Source organism: Salmo trutta, chromosome 15 (genome assembly GCF_901001165.1).
Source record: "Salmo trutta chromosome 15, fSalTru1.1, whole genome shotgun sequence".
Lineage (NCBI taxonomy): Eukaryota > Metazoa > Chordata > Actinopteri > Salmoniformes > Salmonidae > Salmo > Salmo trutta.
In genome coordinates, this window is record NC_042971.1 from 60,814,089 (window position 1) to 60,828,417 (window position 14,329).

Consider the following 14,329-nt stretch of genomic DNA (forward strand, 5'->3'; position numbering starts at 1 on the left):
ACATTTATAATGGACCTGTGGGTTTAATACCCCTTATTCTTAACAAAATACAGTAGGCTTGGGCGGTATCCAGATTTTCATACCGTTCTTACGGTATTACCTGGATAGCACTCAAGGGGGCGCAAAAAATACAAAATAATTCCTTCCTGTTGGCAGTCTTACCAGAATGCTAACAAAATTAGCAAAAGTAATAGCGACATCAGATGGACGCTGTTAGCTAAATGCTAACGAACATAAACTAATTGCAAGGACAGGCAAATTCGGCTCATAAAGTTATACAAGCATAGCTAGTAGCTACCGAGTGTCAGTTTTGGTCAGTGTGGACATTTTATAGGCGAAAGTGAATGAGAGAAATTGTCCGAATGAACAAAGTTGTGATGCATGTGTTAGTAGTTGATGTTATTCTTTAAATAACACAGACCCCAAAGCAAATCAGGGGGAGGAAAATGGGTTTATTCGAAGAAGACAAATCATTTGGGGAGGTAGATGGTCATTCTCCCCTGTCCTCAGTGATTCTCTCCTGTGTCTCCACAGAACAAAGGGACAGGATATAGTTTTATAACCCAGCCCAAGCCTGTGGTTGACCAATTAGAAGTCCTTGCAGTACAACTGGGCCAATGGCCAAATAACAAGTATCCTATTTCAGGCTCACTGTATAGACAATCTCCTCCCATGTCTCTGACCCATTTGATAAATAATTCTCTATTACAGAAAAAACACTATTTCCATTGATCGTTAATTTGATTTGACTTCTTGACCTCTCGTACTCGGTCTCTGCTTTGTGTATTTATCTTCAAAAAATTCTTATACATGTTTTTCTGAAGGAAGAGCAGCATGTGTATATGCGGAGGGGAGAAGCACGGAGGAGCAAGATGGCAAACATTTAGTAGTGAATTGTATATGTGTAACTTCATCACCTCGTGTGCTGCACCACAGAGATTCTCCAATAGATATAGAACTCTATAGATTCACCAGCTCCCTCTGGCTACCGTTGTGCTATTTACTAACTAACACGTGACTGACTCAACTATACTGGGGGAACTATGGTAAGCTTCATAATATGACAGGTGAAATAAGGAACGCAATCTGCTTTTTCTCCTAAGGTATTACACAAGTTGACTGCAGGTATTTTAACTTAAAGTAGCTACAAATATTTCAATGTATTGGGGAAAAACTTCAAAGAAATAATTTTGACGGTATTTATCCCAAATACCCAGGTATTTGGTATATTGCCCAAGCCTAAAACACATTCATTCTCTATGGTCATATTTTGATCTACAATAGATAACTCTTAACTGTTTAGTGAAGCCCATTGCCAAATGGCAAAGCTTGAAACATAACGTTTTGAAGGGACTCTACTTTACCTACTGTGCTCCCCGCTCAGCCCAGTCAAAACTCTTCTCTGTTCTGGCATCCCAATGACAGAACAAGCTTCCCCCTAACGTCAGTACAGCGGAGTCCCAGCCAGACTTCCGAAAACGTCTGAAACCCTACCTCCTTTTAAAGAGTATCTTAAAGAAATACCACTGCGCTTGTCTTTTTCTACTACCACAGACTTTGCTGAAAGCTACTTTGAGGAGAAATGCTACGATTGTGATATGCTGCCTCCCTAGCTCCAGTATCTTAAGATGAATCCACGAACGGAAGTTGCTCTGGATAAGAGCGTCTGCTAAATGACTAAAATGTATGACTCAATCCAATACCGTCTTTCCCTGTGTCACAATCCCTAGCTTCTTATTGAAGTGCAAGCAGAGGAAGGTCAACAGGCTTAAAGGCCGTTATCTGATTTGGTTACAATATACCATGTTTCTGTTGTAAGGAATGTGGTCCACGTCAACCCCAAGTGATTTTATGACACCTCAGACAGACTATTAGATGTCCTCCTCCAGCTCCTTGTGATAACCTCAACCATTGTCTTTTTTGTTTCTTGCTTTCCTTTATTCTCACACTCTCCTTCCTGCTCACTCTCTCATTTGCTCGCTCTTTCTCATTTTCTTGCGCTCTCTTGCCCATTTGTTCTCTCTCTCCCTCTCTCTCTCTTTTTCTCTCTTTCTTTCTCCATATCTCCATCAGTTGGATGGCCTGCTGTCCCAGAGTGATAGGGAGTCTATTCCGGAGAGGAGCAAGGAGATTCGGGAGAGGCTTCGGGGCAAAGGCCTTCCCTCAGGTAACATGATCTTCACAATCTCAACCTCCTGCATAGAGGATTTTAGTAACAATAGAGAACCTTATCCTCTACATCTGTGTACACACACACACACACACACACACACACACACACACACACACACACACACACACACACACACACACACACACACACACACACACACACATACTGTGGGGTCTGAAATGATTGTGACACCCTTGATAAATAATGACTGTATAAAATAAAGAATTCAAATACTGAGCGATATTGTATGTCACATATTTTTGGGGGTGCATTTTATACTAATACAATTGCTCAGATTTTGTTTTTAATACTTTTTCTCAACAAGGTAGGGGTTCAAATTATTGACACCCCTAAAGATTTTTATAAATCAAGTAGTCCAAGTTTTTAGTATTTTGTCCATATATTTCTAGCACACAATCAAGCTTCGGACTCCACAAACTTGTTGGAAGCATTTGCAGTTGTGCCCAGTAGGCATGAATGATTAAATGATTTATTGTCATTTTTATTGTAAATAAGAATATAATTTTTCTAAACCCTTTTCTACATTCATGTGGATGCTACCATTTATTACGGATAATCCTGACTGAATCGTGAATAATGATGAGTGAGAAAGTTACAGATGGTCAAAGATAATACCTCCGAAAACATGCAAACCTCCCCTGTTATTGGTAATGGTGAGAGTTTAGCATGACTTTGGCCATCTGACTTTCACTCATCATTATTCACGATTCTTTCAGGATTATTTCGTAATCACGGTATCATCCACATTAATGTAGAAGTGTTTAGAAACATATTCTACTGTTATTTTACAGTAAAAGTGACTCCAAAATGACACTGTTATTTACCTTTCATTTTTTTTTTATCTGAGACACAACCAAAACAAACTGCAAATACATCCAAGTTAGTCACAAGCTTGATGTAATCATTGTGTGCTAGGAAAATAGGACCAAATACTAAACTTTTGGCTAATAATTTCCCTCATTTAATTTTTTACATTTTTTTTTTATATTTAGAATTTTATGCAGCCATTATTTCTCATCTTCATCAAGGGTGTCAATCATTTAGGACGCCACTACGGGAAGGCAGGCACCGTGCCTTCAGAAAGTACTCACCTTGACTTTCTCCACTTTCCATTTTGTTCTAACATCCTGCATTTAAAATGGATTCAATTGAGATTTTGTGTCACTGGCCTACACACAATACCCCATAATGTCAAAGTGGAATTATGTTTTTAGAAATGTTTACAAATTAATTTAAAATAAAAAGCTGAAATGTCTAATTATTCAACCCCTTTTGTTTTGGTAAGCCTAAATAAGTTCAGGACAAGTCACATTGATTGGACTCACTCTGTGTGCAATAATAGTGTTTAACCTTATTTTTGAATGACTACCTCATCTCTGTACCCCACACATATAATTATCTGTAATGTCCATCCGTCGAGCAGTGTATTTCAAACACAGATTCAACCACAAAGACCAGGGAGGTTTTCTAATGCTTCACAAAGAAGGGCACCTGTTGGTAAATGGGTAAAAAAAAATATTGAATATCCTTTTGAGCATAATGAAGTTATTGATTAGGCTTTGGATGGTGTATCAATACACCCAGTCACTACAAAGATACAGGTGTCCTTTCTAACTCAGTTGCCAGAGAGGAAGGAAACCACTCAGGGATTTTCACCATGAGACCAATGGTGACTTTTAAACAATTCCAGAGTTTAATGGCGGTGATAGGAGAGAACCCATCCTCAGTTAACATTGTAGTTCCTCCACAATACTAACCTAAATGACTGAGTGAAAAGAAGGAAGCCTGTACAGAATAAAACTATTCCAAAACTTGCATCCTGTTGGTAATAACTCGATAAAGTAAAACTGCAAAAAATGTGGCAAAGAAATTAACTTTGTCCTAATACAAAGCATTGTGTTTGGGGCAAATCCAACAACACATCACTGAGTACCACTCTTCATATTTTCAAGCATGGTGGTGGCTGCATCATGTTATGGGTATGCTTGTCATTGGCAAGGACTAGGGAGTTAATAAAGATTTTTTTTTTAGGATGAAACGGAATGGAGCTAAGCACAGGCAGAATCATAGAGATTACACCTGGTTCAGTTTGCTTTTCAACAGACACTGGGAGACAAATTCACCTTTCAGCAGGACAATAACATAAAATACATGGTCAAAAATACACTGGAGTTGCTTACCAAGACGACGTTGAATGTTCCTGAGTGGCATAGTTAATCTTGACTTAATTCGTCTTGAAAATCGATGGCAAGACTTGCAAATGGCTGTCTAGCAATGATCAACAACCAACTTGACAGAGGTTGAAGAATTTAAATATTGTCCAATCCAAAGCTCTTAAACTTTAAACAGAAAGAATTGACATTGGTGTGAATACTTATGTAAATTAAATTTATGTAGTTAATTTTCAATACATTTACCAAAATTACTAAGAGCATGTTTTCACTTTGTCATTATTGTCTTGTGTGCAGTAGAAGGGTAAGAAAATTAAATAGATTTAATGTTGAGTTCAGAGTGTAACACAACAGTGTGGATAACGTCAAGGGGTGTGAAAGCTTTCTGAAGGCACTGTACGTACATACTTACGGTTGGCCTACAGTCGATTCACTTGGCTGAATATAGACTGAGTATAGACCTGATTGATGAATATCTGATCTAATGGCTTTCTGAGTCATGTCAGCGTTGCTGCTGTTACTGGGAGGAAGTGATTCACAATTTCAACAGAGAGACGGGCCTTGGTCTGGTTCTAACAGGCTTGGTCTCCTCTAGCTGATGGGAAGAAGAAAATAAAAAAAAGAAGAAAGCCCTGGGGGTGTTACAGTAGGCGGGCTGAACATAACACTGACTATAGAGACCCTGGTAGGCTGGCATAGACAAGTTGGGACAGTGAACTGAACACTAGTTTTAGTTCATGGATCCTTCTTTTAATGGGTGGCGGTGCATTACCACTGTCCTAATGTTGACTGACTCCCACGCTTCCTGAACCATGGCCAAGAGGGAGGTGCTCAGAAGACAAGTCATTGGTGAGAGAAAATGAACGGCCTTGAAATGTGCTAGAAGTTAGCTAATAGAATTGGTGTGTGTATACAATAGAAAGTATCAAAAGTGTATATGTGTGGTTTTTAAGTATAATCCAAGGGTTTAAAGTGTTTCTTAAGGTATGAAGATCCAGGGGCTTTCTGTGTTACCCTTTTTAGATTAAACTCCTTCAGTCCTCAAGGCATCTGACTTTCTATTAATACTTTAAAGATGCCTACTTCCTTCGATGAAAAAAATGGGAGGGGAGAGGAGGGTTATGTAACCATTGCATGGTATTGATTATAGTTCCTAAGCTGGTCTGGGTTCAATACTAATTTAAATACTTTAGCTGGACTTGATTGAGCATGCCTGGCACAATGGAACCAATATAAAAGTCTCAAAAGACCAACCTCCTCCCACCTGGCACTCCAGGCAGGCTAAAGCAAAACATAGAAGTATTTGAGCGGCATAGACTACGATACAGTAGGATAGAATACAGTGTATATACAAATGAGATGAGTAATGCAAAATATTTAAACATTATTAAAGTGACTAGTGTTCCATTGTTTAAGTGGCCAGTGATTTCAAGTCTATGTATATAGGCACCAGCCTCTGTGCTAGTGATGGCTATTTAACAGTCTGATGGCCTTGAGATAGAAGCTGTTTTTCAGTCTCTTGGGCCCAGCTTTGATGCAACTGTATTGACCTCGCCTTCTGGATGATAGCGGGGTGAACAGGCAGTGGCTCGGGTGGTTGGTGTCCTTGATGATCTTTTTGGCCTTCCTGTGACATTGGGTGATGTAGGTGTCCCCAGGTAGTTTGCCCCGGTGATGCAATTGGCAGACCCCAACAACCCCTGGGGAGCCCTGCGGTTTCGGGCGGTGCAGTTGACGTACCAGGCAGGGATACAGCCTGACAGGAAGCTCTCAATTGTGCATGTGTAAAAGTTTGAGGGTTTTAGGTGCCAAGCCAAATTTCTTCACCACACTGTGTGGGTGTACCATTTTCAGTTTCATTGATGTGTACGCCGAGGAACTTAACTTTCCACCTTCTCTACTGGAGAGAAGGGGGGGGGGGTGTTCCCTCTGCTGTTTCCTGAAGTCCACAATCAGTTGTTTTGTTGACGTTAAGTGTGAGGTTATTTTCCTGGCACCAAACTCCCAGGGCCCTCACCACCTCCCTGTAGGCCGTCTCGTCCTTGTTGGTAATCAAGCCTACCACTGTAGTGTCGTCTGCAAACTTGATGATTGAGTTGGAGGCGTGCATGGCCACGCAGTCATGGGTGAACAGGGAGTACAGGAGAGGGCTGAGAACGCACCCTTGTGGGGCCCCAGTGTTGAGGATCAGCGGGGTGGAGATGTTGTTTCTTACCCTCTCCACCTGGGGGTGGCCCGTCAGGAAGTTCAGGACCCAGTTGCATAGGGCAGGGTTCAGACCCAGGGCCTCAAGTTTAATGATGAGCTTGGAGGGTACTATGGTGTTAAATGCTGAGCTATAGTCAATAAACAGCATTCTTACATAGGTATTCCTCTTGTCCGGATGGGATTGTTCAGTGGATGGCGATTTGCATCGTCTGTGGATCTATTGGGGCGGTAAGCAAATTGAAGTGGGTCTAGGGTGTAAGGTAGAGGTGTTATGATCCTTGACTAGTCTCTCAAAGCACTTCATGACGACCGAAGTGAGTGCTACGGGGCGATAGTCAGTTCAGTTACCTTTGCTTTCTTGGGAACAGGAACAATGGTGGCCTTCTTGAAGCATGTGAGCACAGCAGACTGGGATAGGGAGAGATTGATTATGTCCGTAAACACTCCAGCCACCTGGTCTGCGCATGCTCTGAGGATGCGGCTAGGGATGCCGTCTGGGCCGGCAGCCTTGTGTTAACCCTCAAGCTTAAATGTCTTACTCACGTCGGCCACGCAGAAGGAGAGCCCACTGTACTTGGTAGCGGGCTGTGTCGGAGGCACTGTTATCCTCGACGCTGGCGAAGGTGTTTAGCTTGTCCAGAAACAAGACGTCTGTGTCCGTGACGTGGCTAGTTTTCCTTTTGTAGTCTGTGATTGTCTGTAGACCCTGCCAAATACGTCTCGTGTCTGAGCCGTTGAATTGTGGCTCCACTTTGTCTCTATACTGACGTTTTGCCTATTTGATTGCCTTACGGAGGGAATAACTACAGTGTTGGTATTTGGCCATATTCCCAGTCACTTTGCCAAAGTTAAATGTGATGTTTTGCCCGAATGCTGCCATCTATCCACGGTTTCTGGTTAGGGTAGGTTTTAATAGTCCCAGTTGTTACATCTCCTATACACTTCCTGATGATAAACTCAGGCACCGTATTAGTGTATATGTCTGTTATTCACGGAGACTACCCGGAACATATCCCAGTCTGTGTGATCAAAACAATCCTGAAGCGTGGATTCCGATTTGGTCAGACCAGCGTTGAATAGTCCTTAGCAACGGTACTTCCTGTTTTGAGTTTCTGCCTATAGGAAGGGAGGAGCAAAATGGAGTCGTGATCAGATTTGATGAAGGAAAGGCGGGAGAGGGCCTTGTATGTATCTCGTAAGTTGGAGTAGCAGTGGTCGAGTGTTCTTAGCAGCGCGAGTACTACAGTCAATGTCTTGACACAACTCTGGTAGCATTTTTCTCAAATTTGCTTTGTTAGATACTCTGTATCACGTAAACATGGTTACAGTATGTTACAATCACTGACGTCTCTCTGGATGGAAATCCTTGCCCTGACTTCGTCAACTTTATTAACCAGAGACTGAACGTTAGCGAGTAATATACTCAGAAGTGGTAGGTGGTGTGCGCACCTCCCTGAGTAGGACTAGAACTCCACTCCAAGTACCTCTTCTCCGCCGTCGATGTTTTGAATCAGCCTATGGAATCAGTCAATTGCCCTGGGGGGTACGAACAATGGATCTGATTTGGGAAAGTCGTATTCCTGGTCGTAATGAGTTTCTGCCGCTCTGATATCCAAAAATTCTTCCCGGCTGTATGTAATAACACAAACGTTCTAATAATAATAATGTAAGAAATTACATTTACATTTTTTTTTTTTTTTTTTTTTTTTTTAAATACTGCAAAGTTTCCTATGGGCTAGAAGCATGGCTGCCCTCTATCGGCGCCCATTTTGAATGTTATATTGTTTCTGTGTGTCTCCGAGGGATTTTCTATTGATTTCCTGGGTCATTTCATGTTTTAATGTGTATTTTTGTATTATTGGCGTTCAAGCAGACAGAAATCAGGCCGGCATGACTTAGCACTGTGATAGTCGCTCTAAATGCACTGCAAGGTAATAGGAATACAACTTCGAGATCGTTAAGACGTCTATCATACATGTCAGATTTCAATACCGGCCGATGTCATAACTCGGGTGGATGTCTTCTCTCGAATGAGCCATTGATCATATTTCTGTGATATTCCTACCTCCAGAAATGTGAAATTTATGGTTTAGCACATGTTTCTTATTTGTCTACCTCTTTAGGCCAGGGTGCGGTTGTTCATAGATATTATAGAAAGGAAATAGGAATCCAATGAATGAAGGAACTTATAACGTCCCACCCAGCAGAATGTTGTTCTATTATAATCTCCACCCGGCACAGCCAGAAGAGGACTGGCCACTAGCCTGGTTCCTCTCTAGGTTTCTTCTTAGGTTTTTGCCTTTCTAGGGAGTTTTTCCTAGCCACCGTACTTCTACACCTGCATTGCTTGCTGTTTGGGGTTTTAGGCTGGGTTTCTGTACAGCACTTTGAGATATCAGCTGATGTAAGAAGGGCTTTATAAATACATTTGATTTGATTTTGACCGTTCACGTTGTCATGCTGCGTCACGCGTTTGCTAAGCTAATCGTCAAGCAATTCCTTCTCAGTCAGTGTACATGTTGAGAAAAGTCCCTATTTTCCTCAAGTATGTAATGTCACGATTCCAAAGCTGTACGATACTACAGATAGCAAGTTAATTATCTCCCGTCTCGGAAAATATTTGTAATGTTCTTCTTGGCGAAATTCGTGCAAATGTTGGGTATTTGAGCTAGCTCCCAAAAGACTTCCCATTGACGTAGCATGGGCAACGTTTCCCATCTCAAAAGTATATCTGGTTGCGACGCGAATGTTACACTTCATTGTGTGAGGCACATCGATCTGCAGGTTAAACATGGTGAGACTGTAGACTAAATTGATAGCTGTAAAAATCACCTAAACAAACTGGACTAACTAGCTACGTTACATGCACATATTGTTTGGCATTATTGTGTGTAGCTACGTTTTCTAGCTAGCCAGCCAGCCCATTGTGGATTTTGTAGTCTACTTGAGATGCAATAGATTTCCACAACAATTTTCCATGTTTCTACCAACCTTTATTATAATGCCAAAATGAAACATTTGTTCACAAAAAACATTTTATTCTCACATATTAGTATTCTATTATTATAATTTTTTTTGGTCCAGTTGGTTTTCACAATGCTAAATGTGAAACGAACTAAAATGCCTAAACAAAACCACGTGTTCTTGCAAGTTATTTGTTTTTTGGAAAGAAATGCTCATGTTATGGTCTTCCCTGTGGCTCAGTTGGTAGAGCATGGTGTTTGCAACGCCAGGGTTGTGGGTTCGATTCCCACGGGGGGCCAGTACAAAACAAACAAAAAAAATTATGAAATGTATGCACTCACTACTGTAAGTCGCTCTGGATAAGAGCGTCTGCTAAATGACTAAAATGTTAAAAAAATTATACAAAAAAATTATATCCATCTGTGATTCTCTAGAACATAAAAATTGTAATATATAAAACCGTTTCCTTCAATTTTTTAGAAGTGACTAATGTTACTGTCCCCACTACAACAAAATACTTAAATATACTGAACAAAAATATGTTACAGTTTATATAAGAAAAACAATTATAATAAATTAGGCCCCAATATATGGATTTCACATGACTGGGCAGAGGGGGACAGCCATGGGTGGGCCCACAGCCAATCAAAATGAGTTTTTCCAAACAAGTGCTTTATTACAGACAGAAATACTCCTTAGCACCCAGCACTGGTCTCCCCTACCTCCCTCCGACGATGGCGCAGGTGAAGAAGCCAGATATGGAGGTCCTGGGCTGGTGTGGTTACACATGGTCTGCAGTTGGGAGGCCGGTTGGATGTACTGCCAAATTCTCTAAAATTACATTGGAGGTGTGGCTTATGGTAGAGAAATTAACATTCAATTCTCTGGCAACAGCTCTGGCAGACATTCCTGCAGTCAGCATGCCAATTGCACGCTCCTTCAACTTGAGACATCTGTGGCATTGTGTTGTGACAAAACTGCACATTTTAGTGGCCTCTTATTTTCCCCAGCACAAGGTGCACCTGTAACAATCATGCTGTTTAATCAGCTTCTTGATATGCAACATGTCAGGTGGATGGATCATCTTGGCAAAGGAGAAATGCTCACTAACAGGGATTTAAACAAATTTGTGCACAAAATTTGAGAAAAATATGTTTGTGCTCATGGTAAATTTCTGGGATCTTTTATTTCAGCTCATGAAACATGGGACCAACACTTTACAAATATAAACGCAACATGTAATTTTGTCCTTCAAACATTTAATGGATTCCATTAATTCTTATGGAAGACTGTTCCTACTAAGGGTTCCAATATGGCCGACTGGTGGCGTCAAAGCCTCTCAATGGCCAGTACATAGCATTAGCAATCCAGGGTTTATATACAAAGTTGACTGCACCACGGTATAAATTGAATCTTACCGAGACCACCCTTTTTTGAGTGGTGCGTTGTTTAGTGCACTCCCAAGCACAGATAGTGTTCAGACCATTCCAAACAAACCGAACTAAGGGGGAAAACATGCCAAATTGCAGAAGGAAAAAAAAACACCAAATTAATTTGGTGTAAAAATACATGCAGAGAGTCTGTCACTTGTGTCTTTCTTTCTGCAGATCAGACATGTCAGTGGTTAGAGTTAAAGTGACTGTGGAGAAAATGCTGTCATTGCTTTGTTTTTCATGCTGGGCGACGTGATTGTTTTCATTCTGCTTTAGTACCACAGCGCTGACTGTGCTGTGGCAGTTTACCCATGCCCACCACCACTAATAGTTCTAGATAAACCTCCTGGAAACAATTCTCTGAATGTTGCAACAATAATGAAAGGCCAATGGAGCCTCAAAACAAAGCTTCTATTTCCTGTTATTTTGTATTTTTTTCCCCAATCAATCTTGTCCTGGTCTGTCTGCCTCTATAGCAACAGTGTTCCTGGAAAAGTTTCTGTCTGCCCCATAGCTAGTGTTCCTGGAAATAATTCATTCTGTCTTTGATGTTTTACTGTAGAGATGGAGCCATATGCTTTGTAGATTAAAGCAAGGCACTACATGTTTTATAGGTCTGAGTCCCCTCCCCCTCTCACCAACATTAGCTACTCCGTCTCTCTCGTTCTTCAGTCGAGGAAGCAGATCTATTTGATCTATTTCCTCTCTCGTTCTTCAGTCGGAAGCAGATCTATTTGATCTATTTCTCTCTCGTTCTTCAGTCGGAAGCAGATCTATTTGATCTATTTCTCTCTCGTTCTTCAGTCGGAAGCGGATCTATTTGATCTATTTCTCTCTCGTTCTTCAGTCGGAAGCGGATCTATTTGATCTATTTCTCTCTCGTTCTTCAGTCGGAAGGCGGATCTATTTGATCTATTTCTCTCTCGTTCTTCAGTCGGAAGCGGATCTATTTGATCTATTTCTCTCTCGTTCTTCAGTCGGAAGCAGATCTATTTCTCTCTCGTTCTTCAGTCGGAAGCAGATCTATTTGATCTATTTCTCTCTCGTTCTTCAGTCGGAAGCGGATCTATTTGATCTATTTCGCTCTCGTTCTTCAGTCGGAAGCAGATCTATTTGATCTATTTCTCTCTCGTTCTTCAGTCGGAAGCAGATCTATTTGATCTATTTCTCTCTCGTTCTCAGTCGGAAGCAGATCTATTTGATCTATTCTCTCTCGTTCTTCAGTCGGAAGCAGATCTATTTGATCTATTCTCTCTCGTTCTTCAGTCGGAAGCAGATCTATTTGATCTATTTCTCTCTCTCGTTCTTCAGTCGGAAGCAGATCTATTTGATCTATTTCTCTCTCGTTCTTCAGTCGGAAGCAGATCTATTTGATCTATTTCTCTCTCGTTCTTCAGTCGGAAGCAGATCTATTTGATCTATTTCTCTCTCGTTCTTCAGTCGGAAGCAGATCTATTTGATCTATTTCGCTCTCGTTCTTCAGTCGGAAGCGGCCCCAGATCTATTTGTGCAGTTTGTCAACTCCTTATGGTTGTCACAGAACTTGCAAGATGATCTGACACCAAGATAGTTATACACTATATACAGTGCCTTCGGAAATTATTCAGACCCATTGACTTTTTCCACATTTTATGTTGCAGCCTTATTCTAAAATGTATTAAATACAATGACAAAGCAAAACATGTTTTTTTAAGTTTTTGCAAATGTATTACAAATAAAAAAAATATCATTTATATAAGTATTCAGACCCTTTACTCAGTACTTTGTTGAAGGACCTTTGGCAGCAATTACAGTATTGAGTCTTCTTGGGTATGACGCTACAAGCTTGGCACACCTGTATTTGGGGAGTTTCTCACATTCTTCTCTGCAGATCCTCTCAAGCTCTGTCAGGTTCTATGGGGAGCATTGCTGCACAGCTATTTTCAGGTCTCTCCAGAGATGTTTGATCGGTTTTAAGTCCGGGCTCTGGCAGGGCCACTCAAGGACATTCAGAGACTTGTCCCGAAGGCACTCCTGTGTTGTCTTGGCTGTGTGCTTAGGGTCGTTGTCCTGTTGGAAAGTGAACCTTCACCCCTATCTAAGGTCCTGAGAATTCTGGAGCAGGTTTTCATCAAGCAGCTCTCTGTACGTTGCTCTGTTCGTCTTTGCCCCGATCCTGACTAGTCTCCCAGTCCCTGCCGCTGAAAAACATCCCCACAGCATGATGCTGCCACCACCATGCTTCACTGTAAGGATGGTGGCGGATTTCCTCCGTACGTGATGCTTGGCATTCAGGCAAAATAGTTAAATCTTGGTTTAATCAGACCTGAGATTCTTGTTTCTCATGGTCTGAGAGTCCTTTAGGTGCCTTTTGGCAAACTCCAAGCGGGCTGTCGTGCCTTTTTCTGAAGAGTAGCTTCCGTCTGGCCACTCTACCATAAAGGCCTGATTTGGTGAAGGGCTGCAGAGATTGTTGTCCTTCTGAAAGGTTCTCCCACCTCCACAGAGGAACTCTGAAGCTCTGTCAGATTGACCATTGGGTTCTTGGTCACCTCCTTGACCAAGGCCCTTCTCCCCCGATTGCTCAATTTGGCCGGGCGGCCAGCTCTAGGAAGAGTCTTGGTGGTTCCAAATTTCTTCCGTTTAAGAATGATGGAGAACGCTGTGTTCTTGGGTACCTTTTATGCTGCAGACATTTTTTGTGGTGCCCTTTCCCAGATCTGTGCCTATACACGATCCTGTCTGAGCTCTACGGACAATTCCTTCGACCTCATGGCTCGGTTTTTGCTCTGACGTGCACGGTCAACTACGGGACCTTATATAGACAGGTGTGTGCCTTTCCAAATCATGTCCAATCAGTTGAATTTACCACAGGTGGACTGCAATGAAGTAGAAACATCTCAAGGATGATCAATGGAAACAGGATGCACCTGAGCTCAAATTTGAGTCTCATAGCAAAGGGTCTGAATACTTATGTAAATAAGGTATTTCTGTTTTGTATTTGTAATACATTTGTGGACACTTATAAAAATAAAGTTTTCGCTTTGTTATTATGGGGTATTGTGTGTAGATTGCTGATGGAAAATATTTATTGAGTCCATTGTAGAATAAGTCTAACGTAACAAAATGTGGAAAAGATCAAGGGGTCTGAATAGTTTCCGAAGACACTGTTTTACAAAAGTATGTGGACACCTTCAAATTAGTGGATTCTGCTGTTTCAGCCTCACGCGTTGCTGACAGGTGCATACAATTGAGCACACAGCCATGCAATCTCCATAGACAAACATTGGCAGTAGAATGGCCTTACTGAAGAGCTCAGTGACTTTCAACGTGGCACCGTCATAGGATGCCACCTTTCCAACAAGTCAAATTTCTGTCCT

General features: G+C 41.5%; 1 protein-coding gene across 5 annotated transcripts in view; it reads left to right on the forward strand.

The window, feature by feature from the left end:
- ptpn13 (protein tyrosine phosphatase non-receptor type 13) overlaps nt 1-14,329 on the forward strand; it is a 149,915-nt gene that overhangs the window by 46,031 nt on the left and 89,555 nt on the right. For all 5 annotated transcript variants that reach the window (XM_029692418.1, XM_029692414.1, XM_029692417.1 and 2 more), the window contains one exon: nt 2,074-2,167. In XM_029692418.1, the coding sequence (XP_029548278.1) occupies nt 2,074-2,167 (94 nt within the window). The remainder of the gene's footprint in view (nt 1-2,073; nt 2,168-14,329) is intronic.